General features: G+C 38.1%; 1 protein-coding gene across 1 annotated transcript in view; it reads right to left on the bottom strand.

The window, feature by feature from the left end:
- Window positions 1-7,389: 7,389 nt before the first annotated feature.
- Window positions 7,390-24,864, bottom strand: part of smc3 (structural maintenance of chromosomes 3) — a 32,675-nt gene continuing 15,200 nt past the window's right edge. The window contains exons 16-29 of the mRNA XM_028446847.1: window positions 24,532-24,692; window positions 24,061-24,202; window positions 23,301-23,451; window positions 21,896-22,048; window positions 14,789-14,940; window positions 14,545-14,703; window positions 14,170-14,277; window positions 13,887-13,995; window positions 12,778-13,025; window positions 11,560-11,772; window positions 9,763-9,954; window positions 8,991-9,168; window positions 8,760-8,866; window positions 7,390-8,321 (exon numbers count right to left, since the gene is read on the bottom strand). Coding sequence (XP_028302648.1) covers window positions 8,250-8,321; window positions 8,760-8,866; window positions 8,991-9,168; window positions 9,763-9,954; window positions 11,560-11,772; window positions 12,778-13,025; window positions 13,887-13,995; window positions 14,170-14,277; window positions 14,545-14,703; window positions 14,789-14,940; window positions 21,896-22,048; window positions 23,301-23,451; window positions 24,061-24,202; window positions 24,532-24,692 — 2,145 coding nt within the window. The 3' untranslated portion in view covers window positions 7,390-8,249. The remainder of the gene's footprint in view (window positions 8,322-8,759; window positions 8,867-8,990; window positions 9,169-9,762; window positions 9,955-11,559; window positions 11,773-12,777; window positions 13,026-13,886; window positions 13,996-14,169; window positions 14,278-14,544; window positions 14,704-14,788; window positions 14,941-21,895; window positions 22,049-23,300; window positions 23,452-24,060; window positions 24,203-24,531; window positions 24,693-24,864) is intronic.

The raw sequence follows: 24,864 nt of genomic DNA, 5'->3' as shown, positions 1-24,864 counted from the left end.
ACATCTCACCGAATGAGCTTGGACCCTCACAGTTACAGTGACACACTCGTGCCCTTGTGGCGTCATGTTTAGAATCAGAAGCATTTGGCCAAGCTCCCAGCAAACATATGACCTCATAAAACTAACTTTACAAATGCAGAATGAGCAGCCTGTAAATTCCTCCATTCACGACAAGACGGCAGTTGCATTATTTTATTGTTGAACTAAAAATTACACGGTGACTCAGCCATGCCAGAGCGGACAGGATCCCACGGTCTAATCGTGGCGTAGGCTTTACGGAGCGTAAAAGGCTGCTATTAAAAGTAGAAGCAACTTCATAAACACTTCAATGTTTTACAGACCTGCGACACTGGTGGTGGATTCTGCCTCGTATCAAAACGCTGCAGGTCTCCAACTTGAGAGGTTTTGACGTTCGTTAACACACTAACAGTTTATGGACTTCAACAGCCTGAACTGGCAACTAAAATAGGTGAAAAGAACTTTAAAAAAGTTCAACAATATAGCAGCTTGTAAATAAGCTGTCATCCTAATATCTATATGGTGAGTTATGTTGAATTTCACTGTTTAAAAAGGAAGAATGAAAGCAAAAATTATGGAATGGTCTTAAAAGTGATTGTATGGGGTTGATATTGATGATGTACTTTACAAAATAAAACAATGTTTATCACGGTCCAGCCCACTGGAGCCATATGTCTGACCCACACTGACCCTGACACTAATTCACAAACTGTCATCATTACATGAAAAAAAGTAATGATGCACCGGAACAACCGGACCCAAAAAGTAAACACTTTGGTCATTATGCAAGTGTCTGGATACATATTTCAACACATCTGAGCACTAAAGCGTCTTAAGCAGAGGTTGAGACACAGCGAAAACAATGAAAGGTCCCCACTCCGACACCGGATTTTCACTGGATGCGTAATTACTCTGTAACTTCTCCGCTGTGGTGGTGGAAACAACATACCTCACCATTTTAAGGTTTTATCCTTGTTCAGCTGGATAGCATGCATGGATCTGTCATAAAATGGCCGACAGTGGCATCCAAATGCTAAATTACAAAGTCTCTCATTACATGCAACGTCATAATCCTTCAACCATAATGTTCCTGGTCTTCTCAAGGCGGGCAGACACTGTGCGATTTTTTCAATCGTTGTACTTAACTCCAGCTCAAATTGTGCGACTCAATTTCAGAGTTCGATTGTGCATGGCTCACGATTCATGTTCTCACACTATACGGACCGACACTCTGACTGCTCACACTGTATGTCCATACAAAACACATCAGGGTCTTGTTTCTGGAAATGCAATGTATAAATTAGAAGAAAAAGAAGAACTCTAAAGCTTCGCCATTAAAACAGAAAAAGTGAGGAAATGAGGAGACACTCCAAAATCTAAGCAAAAAAAGCGTTAAAAAAGAAAAGTCGGCTATGTGATGGACCAGCATGGACCAGGAACTAGCTGGACAGATGTGGGCAGTACGGTCTGTGAATTCTATAGCAGTCCTATGGTGTTTGCGCATGTGCAGTGTGAGAATTTGAGGTAAGTCGGTCCTTGGCACTGCTTCAACAGTGCGATACCCTCACGAGGAGCGACCAGGAGTTCAAACATGTTTGATTTTTCTTACGACCATACGATTGCTGATTGGGAGCTGGTCGTGAGGTGTTAAAATCGCTTTTCGTGACCCCGTGTATACTACACGATGCACAACCCACAATTTAGCTGAGACTCAGCCCGATCCCAAAAATAGACGCACAAGTGAAAAATCGTCTCAAAATGGGTCAAAAATCGCTGTGTATGCCTGCTTTTAGGGATAACGTTATCACGTCGAAGGAACTTGGAACACTAAAATATTGGATTGAAATATTATTTCACCATAGACTCTCTATGGGAGCAGAAATAGAAAGAGCAATCCTTAAATGACATGTCAACGCTGATTGGCTGTATTTGAAGGCTAAAATGACATGTCTTCCACAAATTAGTAACAAAGTTTGCATCGCCTGGGACTTTCAATCCCCCGCAGATTTGGATCGGTTTCATGTTTAAGAAAAAGCTTCAACGCACAGCAGAATCTGAAAGTGAGACGAACACACGGGTGACAGACTGGGATCTTCTGACAGTCAGCACAAACAGATGGATGTTCCACAGCAGCCGAGAGGAACGACCAGTAGGATCAAACTGGTGTGGCAGATGGACCACCATGAAGTGGAAGACACAGGCATCTCCTGAGGTTCATCACCACCTGTTAGTCAACAGATTAACTCGCTGACTGCAAAAACCAGGACAGCTTTATGTTTTGTTTTTTTCACAAACTCATTTATAGTGACTGGTTTTATCTGTTTATGATGGTTGACCACAGACTGGTAGTCCAGCGCCCAGTGTTAGGGAGATGGTCAAAATGTGTGGAGTGTTTATAGAGGGAAAGAAGATGGGATGTCAGCAGTGAAAGCTGGCCAAGCAGGGTGACGGTGGGTTATGCAGCAGGTAATAGATAGCACAAGTGAGGAAAACAAGTGGCCCTCCCCTGAGGACCTGCACTGATATCTGCTGAAAAACTGCTAATGGTGGACCTTCCTCAGTTGGGTTCAGTCAGGTTTACACAGAGCATAGCCTGTTGTGTTCAGAAAAAAAAGCAGTAACATATACAGTATATTAATAACCTAACCATGAGTCCTATCACAAGCCCCGTTGTGTCACTCAGCCTTCCTAAACTTGAGTGTATTTTGAATGATCTTGTGTGTTTCTCTTATTTAGTGTGTCTTTGTTGTCGTTTTGTGTGTTGCTGGTAATAGTAAGTACAGAATTTTTCTCTCTGTGTGTTTTTGGTGTCATTTTGTGGATTTTGTAGTTGTTTGTTCTTTTTATTATTCTGCATATTATTCTTATTTTTATGAGTTGCTGGTAATATCTAGCATGATTATCATTTTTAAAATCAAACATAAAGTATTTTCAATGCTTTCATTTGTTAATTGTCCTCTCTCTCTCTGTCCCCATTTGAGAAACACTGATGTAAAGCACATTGAATTGCCTTGTGTATGAAATGCACTATACAAATACATTTGCCTTGCCTTTATGTGCTGTAGGAGTGTTTTCTATGAGCCTTCAAACAAAAAGAAGAGATTCCAGTTCTAACAGCTGTGCAGATGTTCAATCCGAGCCTGAGAAAACCAAAGTGCTGTGCTCTACTTCTGAAGGTTAAAGAACTCTGGTGTGAAACAAGTGGTGGCGACCACAGGAGGGGCCTGAGATGGTCTGAATAGCATGACGAGGAAAATCTACAGCTTCATCGCAGAGAGTCCCCATGAGCTGCCAGCGCAAGGCGACGTTACACCAGAATGAAAACCACTCGTGTCGTGTGTGACATGTAGACTGTAACCTGGCACAGAGGAACCCAGCAGGATCACTGATATCCAAATGAAAATGTGACGCAGGTGTAAGAGCAGCGACGTGAGCCGTGTGCTGACCTTGGCCCTCCAGTTGCTGACCGCATGTCTGATGTGAAGTAAGGTGAATGTACAGCTGCTCAGGATGAAGTTTCCTTCGCCCGCCACAATTATTTGGTGCTGAAGTCCAAGGACTGAGTTACACAGAGGAAAGAGTGAGACAAGTCAGCACTGACAGAACTGACGGCTAGGGATGTAACAATTAATCGTAAGGCAGTTAAAAATCGATTCATAGGTATCAAGGTTCACATCGATGCTGTGAAAATTGAATCGCAGTACTTTTTTAACCAGCAGAGGGCGCTATCCAGAAGTCATGGCGGCGGGCGAAATCTTTCAATACTTTCTTTCTGGCCGCCTTCTACTCTTAAACATATTCATAAATGATTCCTTACCCCTTTAGCACCAAAAGAATATCTGTAATATTAAGTGAATATCTGTAAAAGTCACATTTTTCTATTAGCTCTGTCTGCTAGCGTAGCATCTCTTCTTCACTGCACTAAGCTGCATGCCAACCGACCACTGGGTTACCATCGCCCTCTGCTGGTTCAAACAAATATCTGACGCAAATACAGTGCAGACTGTTTTTTTTTTTTTTTTTTTGAAGGTCCAATTGTTAAGTCACAAAATACATTTTCAGTTGCACTTTTAAAAAGAAAAATAACTATTGTGCAGTTTTGTATTGTTTACTATGGAACCAGAATTTAAATGAATAGGCTTCTTCAATTGTATTATTCCTTTATTTTATTCAAGATTTATTTTTAGTTAAATTGCATTGTTTGAATAGTTCATCAAGGGATTCTTTTGACAATGAAAAATAAAAGGAAAACAGTACAGTATTTTCTAAAATGAATCGTGAGAGAATCGTATCGTGAACCCAGTATCGTGAATCGAAACGTATCGGGAGTTGAGTGAATCGTTATATCCCTACTGACGGCTGCCTCTTGGTGCGTGAAAGTGGGCATGAATAATGTACGGCGGTGGTAAACAAACTTTTCACAGTCCTGTACCCCCGGACCCCTTCAGACATTGAATGTGAAGCCATGTACCCCCTACTCCTGCACATTTGTTGATTGAACATATATCAGTAATACAATAAATTCATCACCCTGAAACTGTGAAATACAACTCACTACAACTTTAATGAGATGGGTGAGGTTGGGGAGATGCACATCACTCTGCAATGTTGCATTTGAGAGAGTCTTAAATCTTTCTACACACTTGTTTTGTATTTTTAGGCAGTGGCTATCCGTACAGTTGCCGTATCAATATACCGACATTCTATCCGTAAGCAGGGCCCCTATTTGGCCAGTTTAGGTCGCGTGACCAAGACTAAGACTAAACTTAACCGTAAGACGCTACGTACTTGTACTTTGGTAACCGTACCAATAGCACCGGGTTGTCCTTTCGGCAACCGTACAAATAGACACTTTCTATTTTTTACCATGTTGGTCATAGCTACGTAGCTCTCAAATTTGCTCTTGTCACCACTAGAGGGTAGTCTTCCATTGTCCAATGTGCAATTTGTGACAATGCATGGAGGCTCCTGACTGCTGCTCTATTTATATGCTAGTTTCCAATGTCGATTACACTGTTTTTATTTATTTTATTATTTGAAAAACACAGCTAATGTTTTTTTTTTCTTCCTCAAAGCTTTCAGAAATTACAAAAAACCTCAGTAAAAGGCCTGATTGATCATAATAAGCTGTCGTAAGTGTTGGTAATATGCTTATTCTATCAAGCAGGCACTAATGCAGATGTGCTCTTTGTTCCATAAGTAAAGATAATATGTAAGAATGATGTGTTGTGTGACGTTGAAATTAATAAATCCATTGCTTTTATTGAGTTAGTTTTATTCTTTTTAGATTGATGCATCAAGGGCCTACACTTTAATTACACTGAATGTGTACAAAGACATTAGAGACATTCATTTTGATACGACACTAAAACAAATTTAAAGAAAGTAACAACTAACCGACTCTGGTCTGGTGAAAAAAATAAATAAATGACAATAGAGGAGTTTTGTCTTATCTTATTGTTGCAATGTTTGACTGTCTTTAAGTTCTTATTTGTTACTAATGACTTCTATGATTATTTAAAGGTAGGGTAGGCGATTTTCGAAAGCAAGTATGATTTTGAATGTAGCCTCCCCGACGGCTCCGCCTTTACCCCCCTCCCCTTTGTGCTCCGTGCACATGCATGCGCACAGCTGCTGCAGAAGAGGAGTGTAGAAACGTCGCTGTCTCATGTCTCATTCAGCAGTAGGTAAACAATAAACTTTATAATTATATATGTTAAAAAAACATGACCAAAAACTCTGTCAGCGGTGACGCGCTTTCAGCGTGATTGGTTAAATTTTTTTTTTTTTTTTTTTCCATTGGTCAAAGTTATTACAGGTATACAGATGCTACAAATGATGAATTTTTTTTGTTCCTTTTACAGAACACATAAGATCTTAATTTCTGTCAGGAGATGAAGACAATTTCAACCAAAAACTTAAAAAGTGTATCTGTAGAAAATCGCCTACCCTAGCTTTAATATGCTAAATTCTAGTAGTTGTCAAAGTTAAATTCAAAACACATTTTCTTATAGTTGCTTTGAGGTTTTTTTTAAAAAATGAAAAAAATAAGGCTATTAAAATTTATAATGTAGATATCTGGTATTGGGCTGAGCACATGGCTCAGGATTTATTCGATTTCATCTAAGAAATAAAATAAAATATAAAATTAAAATAACACAAAATAACTTATTTTGCATCGGTAACCTAAGACATAAGGCTAAAAACACTTTTGTACCATTGTGTTAACGTTGACTTTGAATCAAACTTACCCGTGCTTGCTCTCTTCCCGCCTAATGTGGTGTCCTGGTTAAATAATTCCCGGGGCGCTTTAGACACCTTTGAATGGTTCCAGGAGGGAGAAACCAAGTGGAAACTGAAAACAGGGGAACTTTGTTGCTGTAAAAATAAGGTTAATATTGTTTTAAATCATTTAGGGGATGTTAATCATGTTGATTAGGGATTGTAATGTGTATACTCTCACCGTTAGTGAGGGTATATGTTTTTAATTGTTTTGGGTAAATGTTTATTTATGTATGAAATTGAGACTACCCGTCACCTGTGCATTTTGTAGTTAGCGCTACAGCTGTATAGAAGACCACGCTTTCTGTGTAGTAGAGGTGAAAGGTTAGTGACGACTGTGTTTTTGGGATGAAACTAAAAATTAAAAAATAAAATAAATTGATGCATCTTGTTCTGGAGAGTCTAGTTCCCTCATTGATTGCTTTTACTGCTTTGGCTGGTATTGACACTATACCATAAGATACCCATTTTAAGACAAATTCCTTGTACAGTCCTAAAAACTGTACTTGGCCATTAAAACATTTCTGATTTCTAAAAATGTACGTCTTCTTCCCCCCTCCCCCTCTCTTTGTTTAGTATTTATTTTTTTCCATTGTAATATTTCTCAAGTGTCTGTGACTGAATTGTTTTCTTTATTATTTTTCTGAATTCTGATTTTATGCAGTTGACTTTTAGCACGTTCCTTAAAATACTTAGATACTGACGGCAACAGTCCATTAAGGTTTTTTTTTTTTTTTTTAAATAACTGATTTTTTTCCTTTCGTTTGGTTGTTTCTTGATTATTTTATTAGACTATTTTCTAAATTCTGATTTTATGCTGTTGACCTGTAGCACTTTCCTTTACAGTAAAGCACATAATAAATTAAATGTAATATTATCATTACTCCGTATTATCAAATAAGGTGAGAATTTTATTTAAAAAGATTTAATTAAATATCTGCTATAAATTCCATTGTCAAACAGGGACGCAATGAAAATGCATGTACCAGTAACAGACTGAAGTCTGCCCAAGTCTCTCAGGATTTCAACAATGGAAGGATATTCGGTGTTAATGATTCACTGCCACCTAGTGGTGACCATAATATTTAATAAGATTCAACATTTCTTTTTATTATTATTGTTTTTGTGACTTTTTTAGGTACAAAAAAAAAGGAAGCTAAACATGACAATGCAGATTTGAAACTGGGTATGACATAAAAAGAGCTGCATTCTCAACATCATGTCCAACAATGTAATACAAAAAAAAGATTAATGACAATTTTATACAGAGAAAACCAAGAGAAACTTCAGAGAAAACTAAACTGGACAATTATACATCACAAGTTACTTCTGTATTTAGCGTCATATTGAATGACATGGAATCACAAAATACAGTAATAAAAGGAACAACATCTGAGCTTTAAGGTCGGATACATGTTAAAATCCTAAAACACAAACACAATAAATGACAGAAACCTCTGCATCAAACTAACTGTTCATGTCATTTTCCAAAAGTGGCAACAAAACCTGCATCCGGATCAGTTTGAGACCCTGATCAGTGAAATCCATCCAGACCCTTTGCCCACTGGTAGTGTCTCTGGGGCTTTAACCACAAGATGATGAACAAACCTCTGGAGAAATGTAATAACTGAATCACAGTAACACAGAAAAGCCCCTCTCACAGAGACCTTTCCAAATAAAAGTAAAGTAACAGAGTTCTCAGATTAAATAATCACAAATCTAATCCAAGCTTGGATTTATTAAACTAAATTTTCCAAAGACCTCCATTTTAAATCCATTTTAATTTAGATGAACTTTGTGAGAAAAGGGTTTTGTTTGTGTTGAATAAATGTATTCAGTCCTCAGAACAATCAAAGAAGCTCTGGACCAATGGAACAGTTTGGATTTTGGGTTAAAGGCTTGGTGGGCTGTGGACGAGGATGAGGATGGTGATGAAGAGCCGAATCCTTTTAACCATGGGTGGTGTCATCCTCCACAAAGTCTTTGGCCTGCTCTGCCGTGATGACGTCAATGTGACTCACCTAAAAAAAAACAACACACACACAAATGCACACGTGATCCACACTGCCGACTCAGCAATTTGGTAATTTAAGAAATTGTGGGGATTTTGGGGCGAAGAACATGAAAACTCCACATGGGAAGTATTCCGTCTGTGATTGTAATCCATGAGACTTCAGGTGCAGAAAAAAGTCACACTTTACCACCGCTCTGTCTACATCATAAAGCAGCTGTTCACTGTAAATCAATTAGATAATTCTGAAAATAACAAGACTCTTTGTAAATGTCTAGTTTTTGCTGCTTTGACACAAATGTCTGCATGATGCATTGACTCCGTTAGCACACCGATGATGCTTTTTTTTTTTGTGTAATAGTGCGAACTGTCGACATGTTAGGTTAACCGTGCCTCCCCTGCCTTATTGTTGTATCGATTGACCAGTGCATCCTTAATCCAAACTCACCTTGTTTCTGAACTTGACGCCGTAAAACTTGTCGGCAGACTCCAGCAGCTCAGGTCTGAAGGTGGTGGTGATGAACTGAGCGTGACCAGCCAGCTCCACAATCATGTCTGTAAAAAAAAAAAAAAAAAAGAGACACAAACGTGACTAATGAATTAATTCCATTTGGCAACTCATTCAAACGTTCCACTATCTACAATTCTTAATGAGCACACACTGAAACAGGCTTTATACCTGACACAGCTTTCCTGTGTTGGGCGTCCAGGGCCTGGTCGATCTCATCAAACAGGTAGAAAGGGGCGGGGTCACACTTCTGAATGGCAAAGATGAGGGCAAGAGCCACCAGAGATTTCTGTCCTCCAGACAGCTGCTGCATCTCCCTCATTTCTCCCTGTTTCCCTGTGAACGACACCTACACACCAACACACACACGCTGTCAGATTACGACTACAAACCAACACACACATGCTGTCAGATTACACCTACACACCAACACGCTGTCAGATTACCCCTATGTGCAGAAATGTACATAATGTGAATGAAACGGCGTCATTGTGAGATGAAGACGCTTTTCTAAGGAAATATAATATAATGTAGAAGCGGTCACCCAAAAAACAAATTTTGAAATACGTTTTTGTTTAAATAGGGTTTTATTTTTTATTATGTCCTCACAGGAGTTGAAAACCAATATTTTCTGAAAATATTGATAAAATATTTCTTAAAAAAATGGAATTTAAAAAAATTCATGTGGAAAACACGGAATTTGGAAAATAATTAAATGGATTTTATAGAGCCCTACACCTTTTCCTATTGGCTGTATCAGTTATCTTTGTGTGTGTTCTCATTTTATTTTACTGTAATAAATGATTAATTACCTGCTTTATTACTCAGTCAGTGTTCCCTAAAATCTGTAAATCCTTAAGAACATTACGTGACCACCTTGTTATCACTGTGTTACTGGTTTGAGTGTCAGTCCCTTTATATATAACAGAGCTCAGACGCTCACCCGGATGCCAACTCCAGTGAACTGGTCCACAGAAGGGACGCTGCTCTGGGAGCCGGAGCCTCTCTCACTGTCTGCACCAGCCTCGCTCTCATCCTGAGACTGGCTGCCTTCCACGTCTCCCTTCTTCATCACCAGTGTAGCTTTACCACCAGGCACCAGTTTCTGAAAAACTTCACTGAAGTTCTTCGACACCTGACAGGAAGAAACAACTTTATTCACAATGCAGTGTTTCACACATTCATTTTAGTGAGCTTAGTAAAGCCATAAATGCAACAGTACTAATAAATGGCATAATCATTTCTTTCAGTGTTATGTTTTTGGCCTTGGTTTTTGGTCAAGAATTTAAATTTCAGTGCATCCCCAGTAGTGATCCACCGATTCATCCCAATTTTTGCGTGTTACACGTGTATAGGCATTGGCTGCTCAGTGTTGCTGCAGACAGAGGCTGCAGAGTGCAGAGCCCCTCCCCTGACTAGCAGAGCGTGAAGCAAGCTCTTCAATCCCAGCAGCAGGTTTTAAACTTTCAAAGCATCTTTTAACTGTTTAACTTAGCTGTTGTTCCGTGGGTCCACGTAGTTAACGAGCAGCTGGCTGGAGGTTTGGCGTGTGTGTTTCTTTCACTCTCTCTCTGCTTCTCACTCAGCGCTGAGTAGGAGAGCTTTTAAAACTGAAGCAGTTTACTACTTGTTTGAATACTTATTCCTGTTAATGTTGATGTAATTTAGAACAGAAACTTGAACAGTTTGTTGCTTAATGCGCATCTGACATCACGTTATTTTCCTGTTAATTTATGTTCTGGGGTTGTGTTGGAATGGATTATTATTAATATGGTTTATTTTTGTGTTTAATATTCTAATTTTATATCTTTATACTCAATAATAATAATAATAATAATAATAATAATAATAATAATAATAATAATAATAATCCTGTTAATAAAATATATCTTCTGTCAGGCCAACTTTTGTCAAAGCTATTTTCAGGACAAGGACAACAACTATCTTTCATAATATTTCATGATGCCTCACTATGTTTTACTTGTTCTTGTTCTACATCCCGTTTTTATTATTTGTTAAATATGTTTTACTTGGTGTCGTTCTACCTCACTTTTGCTAATTTCATTAAATGTTCCCTTTTTTAAAAAAAATTGAGACTTGTAGCATTTGTTATCATCATTGTTTAAGTTTTATGATGTAAATTGAGGGAGCAAAAGTAGTATCGGCTCCAAATATTGGCTACAAAAATGTAGCTGGAAAATTAACATAAGCATAAACATTAACTCATGTTTGTAGTGTTAGCCAACAGGCTAACCACTTAATGTCTGTTTTTTTGTTTTTTTCAGTACATTTTATTTTATTTATTTTAAACCCACCACCACAAATAAACTCTGATCCTGTGAGAAACACTGCAATGCAGTCATTTTATTTGAGAGACTAAATTAATCCTTCCTAAAGCAATAACTGTCACCGCTACATTAATAATGGTGATAAATGTCCATCAACAAAAACAGGAATTTTAATGGGTTTAATAACATTTAAAACAGTTTTTTAATTGTGTTTTTTTGCTGCAAAAACAGTTGCATACATATAATCTGAAATCTTGACCCCGGATGATTTAAACTGAACTCTGTTTAATCCAAAAATGATCATTTGAAAAAGGAAACTAGTCTCAGACAATAATAAACCCTGATAAGTGCATTCTTGCTTTTGTTAGGTTCGTTTTGACATTCTGAAAAAAGTGTGGAGGAAGCGTTTTGGTGTTTCTCTCTGAATGTTGTGCACAGAGGCGTTGTCGTACCTGTTTGAAGGTGAGCTGAATAGCTTCGTATTTACGCAGTTCCAGGACATTCATGAGCTCCATGATGGACTTGTAGCCTCTGTCCAGCTCTTCCTGACGCTTGATCAGCTTCTCCTTCTGCTCAGAAAAGTTAACGAACTGGTCCAAGGCTTTCTTGTTGACGTGGCTGTACTTCTTCAGCTCCGTGTTGCACTGCTCCAGTTTTCTAAACAACTGTGTGGTGAGAAAAAAGGAAACTTCAGGTTATATGCACTTAGTTTACATTGGATTGTTAAAGTTTACATTGGATATTTAAAGTTTACATTGGATATTTAAAGTTTACATTGGATTGTTAAAGTGCCCTGTTTAAAGTATGTTAACAAATGACTGTAAAAATAAAATAAAAATTATTTCCCCAACACAGAATTTTTCAATTTCGCCAGCAATGCATAGCAATAAATACTCAAAGAAATTCAATTAGTTCTTGCATGAGAGAAAAGTTGCTTTATAAATAAATTAAAGAGCAATGAGAGTAAATTCTACTCATAAAAGTTTAAAACTCTTGTTGAAAATAAATGATGTAATGACCAAAAAAACAAAAGCTAACCCTAACCTCAAACCTGAAAGTCCGACAGCTTTCGTATAAAACACATCATCACAATAAGATGTTTTCATCCACCCATCCATTGTGTGCACTATTATGCTAATCACAGTGGTGTCCACAAAAACGTAATGGGCCACATGATCAAAATTCATGTCAGCATTTAGAATACTTACAAATATGAACATTAATACAGGAAAGAACTATGTCTGTTGTTTAGTGTTTTTTGAGTCATTTTGTGTGTTTTTTAAGCCATTTTGATTGTTTGTTTCTTTACATCATTTTTTTTTTAATTTTGTAAAATTGTTTTGTGTATATGTCTTGCATTTTGTGTGTTTTTTGTGTGATGTTAAAGATATGTTTCGGAAGCCACACAAACTTATAGAGCTGCATTTGGTCCGTTTCCCCATTTCTGGTTTAACAGATGTACATCATTCTGTATATCTTTATTCACTTGCAAATCAGTTAAAAATAAATTCAGCTTCAAAAGCACCTGGAATGATCTGACCTGATTAGTCCAGAACAGTTCACTATTGTTTTAAAGTGTCTGAAACCTCCACAGACTGATGACTAAGACTGGGGAGGAGAAAAGATGGAGGACGCTCTGTGTTGTTTGACGTCACTGATTTGGGTTTCACCTGCTTGAGCGTGAGCGTCTGGTACTTCTCAAAGGCCTCCTGTGGCAGAGAGCCCAGCTCTCGGATTTTCTTCATGCACTCCTCTTTCTTCTTGAGCAGCATGCCCTGCCTATTGGTCATTTTCTCCAGCTCCTTGGTGTCGTGGTTGATGGCGTCATTCTGCTCCTTCTCGATGTTCTTCCATCGCTCCATGCTCCTTATGTGGTCCTTGATCTCCGCCTCCGTCTTGTCAATCAGAGTGTCCAAGTCTGGGGAGGGATAAAGGAAAAGAGAAGTGTAGCATAGATTAGTTTGAAACTAAAATGATTACTTTCTAATTTTTCTTCAGGGAAATCAAAGTAAATATTATTATGCTACCTGTTAGCATGTGTGAGCTAATAATGAACGCCAATGGCTTCAACAAAGCGGGAATACAAAGGTGGTTATTTTAAAACACATTAGAACCAACCTTTTTTTTGCTTTTTATTGTAAGAAAATCATTAACACACTCCGCCATCATCTGACAAATATAGGAAATGAAACAAAATTAAGTTGACCTACTGGAGGTCCAGGGATGCTAGCAAACATCCTTCATATCATAGTAAAGGAACCACAGGGTTTTTCAACATCCTTTTGGATTAAGAGCTGCTTCAAATAATTAAATGCACATTATTACCTGTAATATAACTTAGGGCTGGGCGATATATTGAGATGAAAGATATATCGAGTTTTCTATTTTGGCGAAATAGAAAATTCCAATATTGCATATACATATATATATATATATATATATATATATATATAAACATATATATATATATATAGGCAATATATACAGATTATATTACAGCCCTAGGACTACAGATAAAGAGAAGGGCAATACATGGGGAAACTTATGGGAGTGGATGTGATGGTGCAATTTAATTTATGTTAGGATTGAAAATGATGGGGGGAAAGTGAGACGAGGAACGTTTTCCTAAATGTGCATGTGAAATGTATGCATAGCAGCTATTTCTGTTAATTTTAATATTTGTGTGGTCAGTCCTCTCTAAGACTGTCTCATTACCATAACTAAAGATGAAACAAACACCATTCATGACTGGCTAACAAGCATCTAGAACATTGTGCACCTTCTGATCGAGCCAACGTCTCTTTGACACGTTTGTTGATGCCGTCCAGTTCAGATGTGGTAGCTGTGAGCACCGTCCCACCCTCGGTCTCCCGCAGCTCGTTAAGCTCCTGAGTGGATGCAAATGAAGCAACGTCAAAAGGAGAACACTGAATGTCCACATCACAATACGATCTTAGAAAAACTAACAGGAGGGACGAACAATACTGGCTCTTTAAAAAGGTCGACTGAATAATTTCATTATTTCAAACAAATAACAACAACCCAATGTGAAGGAAGCGTACCTGCTCGACTTGGTCCAAACGCTTCCTTAAGTTCTCATTTAAATAGGTTTCCACTCTGGTCATGATGCCCTCCAGCTTGATTCTCTCATTCAACAACTGTCTGTTATCCTGAGAGCAGAGACATAAAGCACCAGTGTTAACCAAGTCTTTACTACAAACAACATGGCTTTATTCCTCACTTGGTTCACAACAAATCATGCAGCGTTTCAAATATCAAGTCATGATGAAAAAGAATAAAGAGCTTCATAACATTTTTTTTTTTACTTCAAGAACTGTACTCAGGCGTGACAATGTTCAAGCATTCATTCAGATCATTCCCACAGTTCATTTGCATTTGACTGATCCTGTTTTTAGTGACATGTGATATTTCCTGACCTGCTGCAGCTGACGGATCTCATCATTGAGATCATCAACTCGTCTCTGATCCTCCAGACTCAGCTGAGAGAGCAGATCAGTGCCGAGCTCGGCCTTCAGAGACTCCCTGGTGGATTCCATGGCGTGAAGACTGGCTTCCAGGCTTTGAAGACTTCGTTGCTAAAGAACAGAGTCGAAAACCGTAAACACTCATTAGCATTTATTTAGATGTATGTATTGTGTATATACTTTGACCGAGTGTCACCTTGGGCATGAAAGTCTTCTCCGACTGCTGCCTCTTCTCCTTCAGCATCTTCATTTCGGACAGGATGCTGTCTCTGGAGGCTTTGAACTTCCTCTGCTGCGTCTCAATCTGCTGCATCTGGTTCATCAGCTGGTCGATTTCATTGTTAATGCGTGAAGGCATCAGTTAGGGAGATTAACCACATTGTTCTATTGAATCTTTGTGTGCACCAACACCAAAACCAAAATTAAACCAGCAAAAATTCAGAAATGAGACCAGCAAAGTGAACTAAATACTTTGAATAAGTTCATTTCAAAACTTTGTCTCCACTCATTTAAAGAAGAAAAAAAGCAGAGGTTGTGGCTGATGTGCGTCTCAGCAAGAAATTTCAAAAATGTCCTTGATTATGGGCGTGGCTCCTGGAGCAGTAAGCACACGCCCAGTCTTTACCATAAATTCTCCAAAGAATAATATATGCTATTCTAACTACCGAATCAATACTTACAAATCTCTCAATCCAACCTACTCGCCGATTGCAGGTGTGACTCAAAAGTAGGGGTGGGCGATATGGGAAAAAAATAACTTTTTTTTGAAAAATCACGGTCATGATTTTTTTCATTCACATCATTTAGACTATTTTTAAGTTATTTACCAGTAAACAAACCAATACACATACTTAAAATCATTGCTTTAAATGTAAAAAAAGGGATAAAAGATCATTTAAGTCAGGGTACTTTTCAAACATTTGAAAAAAAAATTATGGAAGTGTTTTATCAAACTGGTCCAAGTACAATTAGCATCAAACAAAAAGGCTGACAAGCCTCATGTTCTTTTAATCACTCACAGTCTTTTGTTTAACTAAAGTGATGTAGCATTAGCAACACTTGCTACATAACAAGGCAGCACCATATCCGTTATCGATTAAGAAAAATGCCACAAAGACCTTACTATTAACCACTAGCAGCACAATATCAACATTTTGTGCCACTTTTGACTTTTTCCTTCATTAAGGCTGAAATGTGTGATAAAAATAAAATTCTGTAGCATTTTTGAACCACATTAAGGACGTTGTCCCTTTAAGAAAGTCAGCTGAGCTGATGCGTAGCGGAGCAGCGAGTTAAAATTGTTACTAAAGAGAATCACATGCGCTCTCAGTGCTTCCAACACTCAGAACTGAAGGAGTTTTACAGAGAACAGACGGACATCTGCACTGAACATCCGACAGGCAGCCGCTAGCACAAAGGAAGCAACACAGCAACGTGTCCGTGCACTTGGAGGAAGTGTTAACGGAGCACAATTCTGTGCTGATTGAGCTCTGATTCTTCGGTGTGTGTGTCGGTACTGCTGACATGAACCTGACTAATAAATGGTGTGATTTGGCAGAGAAAAAAACCTGTCGATGTGCGGGTCACAGACATATGGCACAGACACTGAGTTTGAAATTGCATACTAACATCCTATACACTACAAACTCAATGAGTTTATATTGTCTAATATATACTATTCCTATGATTAGTATAGTGACCGTTCACACTTAAGTATACTTCTAAGTTTCCCAAGATGCATTTAAAACAACAAAACCCTGAATCACATTGAGGATAAATATCTCTGTTAATTCGTCACCTTTGAAAGTTCTGAATACATTTAAGTGGGAAAGTGACCAGGTAGATTATCAACATGTGGTAAGTGTAAGTTTAGTTTAAGTTTAAACGTGTCATCATTGATATCAAGGTCAAGGATTAAGAAGGGATGTAAACTCATTAACATATCGTAACAGACTGTCTTATAGATAATGTAGTTCTACAATACTCATACGAGATTAATAAGAGCTTAACAAACGCTGATCGATCAATCACTATCCCGCTGATTCACAAGATCAGAAAGATCGCCGTAACACAAATTCCTCTGTACAAATAATGCACCTTACAAAAGGTACAAACTGTTCCAGTGTAATCCAAACACCCACACCACTACATCAGAGACATGACTAAGGTGAGCGATGTTGGGAGAGGTGCAAAAGTGTAATCCCATGCTTATCGACCGGGGAGCATTAAAGATTGAACCACAAAAAGCTTTTAAATAATTTATCTATTCTCTGAGTCACCACAGCAGGGCTGAAGGTTGAGCATCAATACAGCAACCTGTTCTACTGCACGTACACGCACACACGTAAACACGTAGACAGGCAATGAGTGATGATGCACACAGCGGCATCATCATGCAGGTGCGCAAACAGACACTGAATTATATCAGGGTGGAATTGAGTTTACATTCAGAATGCAAACACAAATCCTCTCTGATCCATTTGTTTTGCCAGCATTTCCTGTCTAGCAGTGAGTTACGCCTCTGGCTGATATGACCTAACAAACACTAATCCCTCCTGGCCTGCCTAAACCCTGTCACTACATCAGACTCCACATCTTACTGGCTTTGACTGAACTCCACAACCAAGAGAAATTTAATGAGAGATTACCGTCATGAGTTTCTTTCTACTTGACAGAGAAAATATTCTATCGCTTGCACAATGACACAGAAATGGAGACTCATGTTGAAAGTTCCTTAGAAATTCAACTCTTATAATAAGTAGAAAAATGTTTTCAAAAGTTGAACTTTTCATCGATGAGACTTCATCTTTCTGCCAAAATATGTTAAAAATGATTTTGGTGGGTGGGTGTTTGGGTTTTTTTTTTCCATCCAGACATCAAATACTCACTTTTCATTCATGACTCGGCCTGTTGTGTTGATCAATAAATCTCAAAGTGGAATAAAATGCATCTCTCTGATGAAGTCAACAAGAAAAAAAAAAAAAAAAAACCAACAGGATGAGTCATTTTCTAGCAATCCTCAGCCAGCACAGAGAGAAAAAAGAAAGAAAGCTTTTTTTGTGCTCATCAGAGAACTCACTTGGGTGGTTGCAAACATTTGGTAATTCTAACGTTTTAGTGACTCAGAAACTCTGTAATTAGTTTCTTGAATGGAGAATTAATGGAGCCCAGCATCCTCCCCATTGACATTGCTTTATATTGTTTGAGATGGATAAATAAATCAAATGAAAACTTAGTTCTACATATTTGCATAAACATATGTATACATACTGTATATTGCATTTGTTGATTTTGTATAGGTGAATGATGAGTGCTTTTTTTTTTTTTTTACATTTTGTGCACTTTCCAAATAACACATACACTGGCAAATACACACCTAACTTAAGCACTTTAACTGTAATTCTTATATTCATGCACTTGCTGATCGACTGATTGTATTGTATTTATGTACTTTAAGCCTTGTGAAAAACTGTGACCTGCCAAGGGACAACAGATGTAAATGAGCATTTTTGCTAACACTGGCGTATTTACAATATGTAATTTTTTTGTTCACTGTGCACTGTCCCTTTCAAACAAACAAGAAAAACCTTTGCCACGTATACATGAGGGCTTTAATTCCCCTCTATAAAGCAAAAAGCTTTATAGAGATAAAAATTTGACTCCTATAACATGTCATCCAAAAAGTCCACCAGTGTCTCCAGTAAAGTCTTTAAAATTAGCTCTTCTTAATGTTAGATCTCTTGTTAACAAGTCACTAATAATTAATGATTTTATTTTGACACATCACTTGGACTTTTTATTTCTTAATGAAACATGGTTGAATGATGGTATCAGTAATACTATTCTCAATGAAAGTTCACCACAAGACTTTATTTATTTAAATAAGTGTCGTACTTGCAGGAAAGGTGGTGGAGTTGCTGCCATTTTTAAATCAATATTTCAGTGCAAAGAAATAACACTTGGTGATTTTATCTCCTTTGAATATATGTCATTCTTACTGAAGGGTGATTCAAGAGTTCTGTTTTTAGTCATTTATAGACCCCCAAAATATTCTGGAGAATTCATGGATGAGTTCGCTGAACTGCTGTCAGTTGTATGCACTGAATACAACTTTTTAATAATAACAGGTGACTTAAATATTCATGTAGACAATAACATGGACAATACTTCCAAAGAACTGTATGCTTTAATGGATACTTTTGGTCTTACACAACATGTGACTGGTCCGACACACACTCAAGGTCACACTTTGGATCTGGTTATCTCTAAAGGTGTTGATATCTCTGCTGTTGATGTAAGAGACTTAGCTCTATCTGATCATTTCTGTGTCTTTTTTGACCTAGAGACTGTAACATCTGTTCCCCCTAGTTATGTGTGTTTAAAGAAAAGGTACATAAATGAGAACACAAGTGCACAGTTTATGGAAGCCATAGCAATGACACCAACATTGAGTGCTGAGACAGTTGATGATCTTCTGGATGAGTATAATAGAAACGTCTGTAATGTCATAGATGTGGTGGCTCCAATCAAAACTAAGAGAAAACCAAACACACAGAAAACACCTTGGAGGAGGACTGAGATAATGCAGAATTTGAAATCTGACTGTAGAAGAGCTGAGCGTAAATGGAGATCAACAAAACTCCAAATTCATCTAGAACTATACAAAATAAGTCTGCGAAAATTCAATGATGGCTTGTTCAAAGCAAGGCAGCAATACTTTTCTGAAATTATTGCCAAAAATGTCAACAACTCTCGCACGTTGTTTTCTGTAATTGAAAAGCTCACAACCCCCCCAGATCAGATAGCCCCTGAATTACTGTCAGCTGGAAAATGCAATGAATTTGCTGTATATTTCAATGAAAAAATACAATCAATAAGGTCAAACATCAGAACAAACCAGCAAAATCACAAAAAGCTTGAACAGCTTCAACCACTGAGGGATGAGTCAATTACAATGTTAGAGTTTATTACAGTGAACCCAAAAACAATAGAGGAAACTGTTCAGCAGCTGAATCCATCAACGTGTTGCCTTGACACAATACCCTCAAACTTCTTTAAAACTGTTGTAAAGTCAATTGTCACTGATCTGTGTCAGATAATTAACTGCTCATTCCAATCAGGCACCGTACCAAAATCCCTGAAAGTAGCTGCTGTGAAACCCCTGTTAAAAAAGAGAACACTGGATGCCTCTATACTGGCTAACTATAGACCAATCAGCAACCTTCCATTCATGGCCAAGATCATTGAGAAGGTGGTCTTCAACCAACTGAGTCAATTCTTAACATTCAACAAAATATTTGATAAATTTCAGTCAGGTTTTCGTTCTCATCACAGCACTGAAACTGCTCTTATCAAAGTGATCAATGACATAAGGTTGAACACTGATTCAGGAAAAGTATCTGTTCTCATTCTGTTGGATCTAAGTGCTGCATTTGACACTGTAGATCATACAATTTTGTTGCACAGATTGCAAACATGGGTCGGACTAAATGGAAAAGTAATGCAATGGTTTAAGTCATACTTGGAGGAGCGAAGCTATTTTGTAAGCATTGGAAACTTTGAATCTGACAGATTACCAATGTCCTGTGGGGTTCCTCAGGGATCTGTTCTTGGACCCCTTCTGTTTAACCTTTACATGCTTCCTTTAGGACAAATTTTACAGAACTGTAAGGTTGATTATCAGAGCTATGCAGATGACACACAACTATATCTATCACTGAACCCAGATGACCATGGTCCCATTGAGGTGTTGTGTGACTGTTTAGAAAAAGTAAACTGCTGGATGAGTGAAAACTTCCTTCAACTAAACCATGACAAGACGGAGGTGATTGTCTTTGGTAACAAGGAAAAGAGGACTGCTGTCAGCAATTATCTTGAGTCTCGATCTTTAAAAGCTAAAGACCAAGTCAAAAACCTTGGTGTTCTGATTGACTCAGATCTTACATTCAGCAGTCAGATCAAATCTATCACAAAAACAGCCTTCTACCACCTAAAGAACATCTCCAGAGTGAAAGGTTTAATGGCTCAGAAAGATCAGGAGAAACTGGTCCATGCTTTTATATCCAGCAGACTGGACTATTGTAATGGTCTTCTGACAGGAATCCCCCAAAAGAGCATCAAACAGCTACAGCTGGTTCAGAACGCTGCAGCTCGGGTCTTAACCAGAACAAAGAGGTCAGAGCACATTACTCCAGTTTTAAAGTCTTTACACTGGCTCCCAGTCAGCCTCAGAATAGACTTTAAAGTTCTGCTGCTGGTGTATAAATCTGTGAATGGGTTTGGTCCAGAATACATCAGTGACATGTTGGTCAGGTATGAACCCAGCAGGTCTCTCAGATCTATGGACACAGGTCAGATAGTGGAGACAAGAGCTCACAGTAAACATGGTGATGCTGCTTTTAGTTGTTATGCTGCAAAGAAGTGGAACAAACTGCCAGCGGAGCTGAAGTCAGCATCCAATGTGAACATTTTTAAATCAAAGTTAAAGGCACTTTTTTTCTCTACTGCATATGATTGAGAGAGAGATTTTTTGTCATGTTGTTGATGTAATGATGATTTTACTGATGATTTTAATTGATTTTACTGATGATTTTAATTGTTCTTATTGATTTTAAACAATTGAATGTTTTATCATGTAAAGCACATTGAGTTGCCTTGAGTATGAAATGCGCTATATAAATAAATTTGCCTTGCCTTGCCTTGCCTTGCCTTTAATTCAGAATAAAAGTTAAATCCTCTTTAAACTGATCTTGTAAACATCTTAGTCCCAATGAAAAACGGCCATTCCAAATTAAACTTAAATCTAAATTAAGTGGCTGGTTTATTCTGATTTTAATTCCGAATGGGTTAATTTCTCGTTCTTGTAAACATTTAATTCCACTTTAAATTCATTTTGATCATTTTGCGCATTCGCAAACTACGTCTTCTATATCCCTTCTCCTCAGCAGACGAAAGTTAAACAGTATGTTTTTGTCGAGCTGCTGCTTCAAAACTACCATCAAAATAAAAGTGAAAACAGTTATTATTATGTGGTCTTCTATATTGTCACCGAAAAGAAAAGGTTTGTGTGTTTTTTCCTGATAGACGTCATTTTCGCTCCTTGTCCAATCAGAACCTTTCCCAACCCCCAGACCTAAAGCAGAATTGAATAATGAATGTTTTCCATGTAAAATTAAACTTATTATTACTATTTCCATGTAAACACAAAGCAGAACACTTTAATTCCAAATAATTTAATTCGGAATAATTCATTCCGAATTAAAAAACATCATGTGGCCTTTAACACTTGGATCTGAAAGGATATGTTCAATGTTTCTGCGCAGGTTCTCGTTCAGTTTGGCCTCCAGCTCCGCCAGCTCCTCTTCAGCCTTCCTCATGTCCTTCTGCAGCTCCAGTCGGGACTTCCTGGTGTCGTAGTAACCTCCAGTCAGAGCTCCACGGTGGCTAACTTGGTCACCTTAGAGGTCACAACACAACGCTTGTGTTTGTTTAACAAAACACAAATGGTGACAAATGCACGACAACAACTATTTTACACCTCCTAAAAATTAGGCTTTACAAGATCAGGATTTTTGGGCCGATCACAGATCAGTGAGTTAAAAAAACAAAACAATTACCGATCACCAATCCGATCATATAAATTTAGTTACTGACTGAATTCCTTCAATACAACCTGATACAGATTCACGCAAAATCTAACGATTTCATGTTTCGGGTCCTAAACGCAGCCTTGGCAATTTCCATAACATTTGTTGTCTGTGTGTGTGTGTGTGTGTGTGTGTGTGTGTGTGTGTGTGTGTGTGTGTGTGTGTGTGTGTGTGTGTGTGTGTGTGTGTGTGTGTGTGTGTGTGTGTGGCCCTTTAACTGCGAATATATGCGCTGCTTGCTCGACCATGTTGCGGAGTGAGAGAGCGTGTTTGACCGCACCAGATTGATTATAAGTTGTATGCTGTTTTGGAGTGATTGGAAAAATAAACATTCCAGCTGCTGAATAAAACCGGAGTCTGTTGCTGTGGTGAAGTGAGGGAGTTAACCTCGAAGCTGAGGATATCTTCAGCTACAAGAGAGTTGGAGATGAAGCTCTGGAAGCAGACCACGCTGGAGCTACGTGACACCTCCATCAGCATTAGCATTAGGAGCAAATGCATATTTCCTGACTGTGGCATCGCAAAACCTGCTGTTGCTTATAGTCCATATTCACATGTGGACAGCGGAGGTGGGGCACACACACACGTGTTGCTCCACCACCGCCCTGAAACGGACAGAAGTCTCCAGTACGAAGCGTTCTAGGACTCTCACGTTGAACATGTTTGAGCAGAATAAACAAAACCAACACACACACACACGAACCGAGACGTTTTCACCATTCGCTCATAGGTTTTCACCTTTGTGCACTAATGTTGAGTGAAATAAAGCTGTCATGTAAAGCAAACAACTCTTCGGTGTAAATGAGACGATAAAACAATGCAATGGGAGCATCTACAGAAAGTTTCATCACGACTATGATGTCATTGATCAAATTCGGCAAATTAAAATATTACAGCCGAACGCATTGATTACATAAAATGCAAAATGTCGGCCGATCCGATCGGTGTAAAGCCTACACAAAATATTGTAACTATAGTACACTAATATTTGTAGAAAATTACAAAATGTAAACTTTCTCAAAACATTGATCCTCTAAAAAAGGTCCTCTGGGAGCATTTTACCTTCCAGGGTTATACAGTCCATGGTGAAAGCTCTGGCCAGCTGGGTGGAAACCTCCATGCTGCGACAAATCAGGGTTTTTCCAAACACATGTTTAAAGGCCTTGTCGAAATTAGTGCTGTAGCGCAACTTGCTGATCATGGGGATGGCATCCTAAAAGAGGGACAAAAACAGGTGGGAATAAATAAAGCTTAATAAACACATGTAGCAGAGCTCGTAGAAACTAAAATTGTTTGCAACATGCTGAAAGGCAGTGAAAATGTGGTAGCAGCTTTTATTTATTTATTTAGAACAAAATTTAAAAAAAAAAATAGAGTAAAATGAATAAAGAAATCTCAACAGAAATCTCTATAAAATTAAAAGGTCGATTTCAACATGATACACATTTGAAGAAGCATGCGCCTTCAACATCTGTGAGGTTTACGGTACATTCTCATTCCACATTTCTGTACTTTTCAAAAAAATATATCTTTTGTAAAACAATTTAAACTGCACGACATTCATATTTTTCAACAAGTTCATCAAGATTGTTCTACAAAACCACCCCCCAAATTAAAATACACAATTTTTAAATTGGTCCAAGCATAATGTTGTTTCAAGTTTAGTTTCCCTCTAAAGTTATAACTTCACACGTACATAATGTAGATGGACTGCACTCAACTCTAAATGTTGATATAGTTACATTATTTACCTAAAAAAACACTTAATATAATAAAAAAAATATTGGGAAAAAAAGGTGTGTGGGGGGGGGGGGGTTCTTACATTTGTTTCTGGGTAAGCAGTGTCTCTGACGTCCAGCTTGCTTAGAGGCAGGAAGGTGACCTCTCCAGGCAAGTTCATTTTGTTGAATTCCATCAGGATTTTAGTGCTGACTTCATCAGTCTCCACAATGTGGTAGAAAAGTCTAGGGAAAAAATCATTATGTTAACTACAAGCCACCGTGTGTGATCGAAAAGCAAATAAGCAATTGAATTACTCCCAGAGCAACAAAAAGGTTTTTTTTTTACAACAACAAAAAACATTTACACTTCAGCAACTCCTATGAAGCAGCTTGTGAAACTTCACTTAGAAATAAACGAATAAAAATTCATTCAAATCAAGCACAAAAACCTTCTGTCTGGGTTAAATTCCCAAAACTGATGCAGTTTATGATCAAGAGGTGAAATAGCTTTACCAATTTGTCTCAATAAATGATAAAATGCTGAGAGTGTAAAAAGAGGAGTGGATCCACACCTGGTTCCTGCAGTCACCTCTACACAGGTGTAGAAGGCAGGCTCGCACTCAAAGTTATTCATGACGATGCCGTGGTAGCCGTTGATCACATGCTGGTTGATCCCCTTCCTGCGGAAATGCTCGAGGACTTTGTTGATGCTGTCGATGCCGTTGAGGATGGCCTGGAGTAGAACAACCACGAGCAGAAAGTTGGTAGCACTGGTCTTTAAAATTAGAGATTTTATACAGTTTTGTCATGCTTTAAAAACATGATGTTTCCCATGGGATCAATTTAAACTTCACACATAAGCCACAATCAACAGAATCAATGAAAGCATCAGTGGAATATTCACT

This window comes from Gouania willdenowi, chromosome 1 (genome assembly GCF_900634775.1).
Source record: "Gouania willdenowi chromosome 1, fGouWil2.1, whole genome shotgun sequence".
Classification (NCBI taxonomy): domain Eukaryota; kingdom Metazoa; phylum Chordata; class Actinopteri; order Blenniiformes; family Gobiesocidae; genus Gouania; species Gouania willdenowi.
The sequence above is the reverse complement of the archived record's forward strand: the minus strand, read 5'-3'. Positions and strand labels throughout refer to the sequence as shown.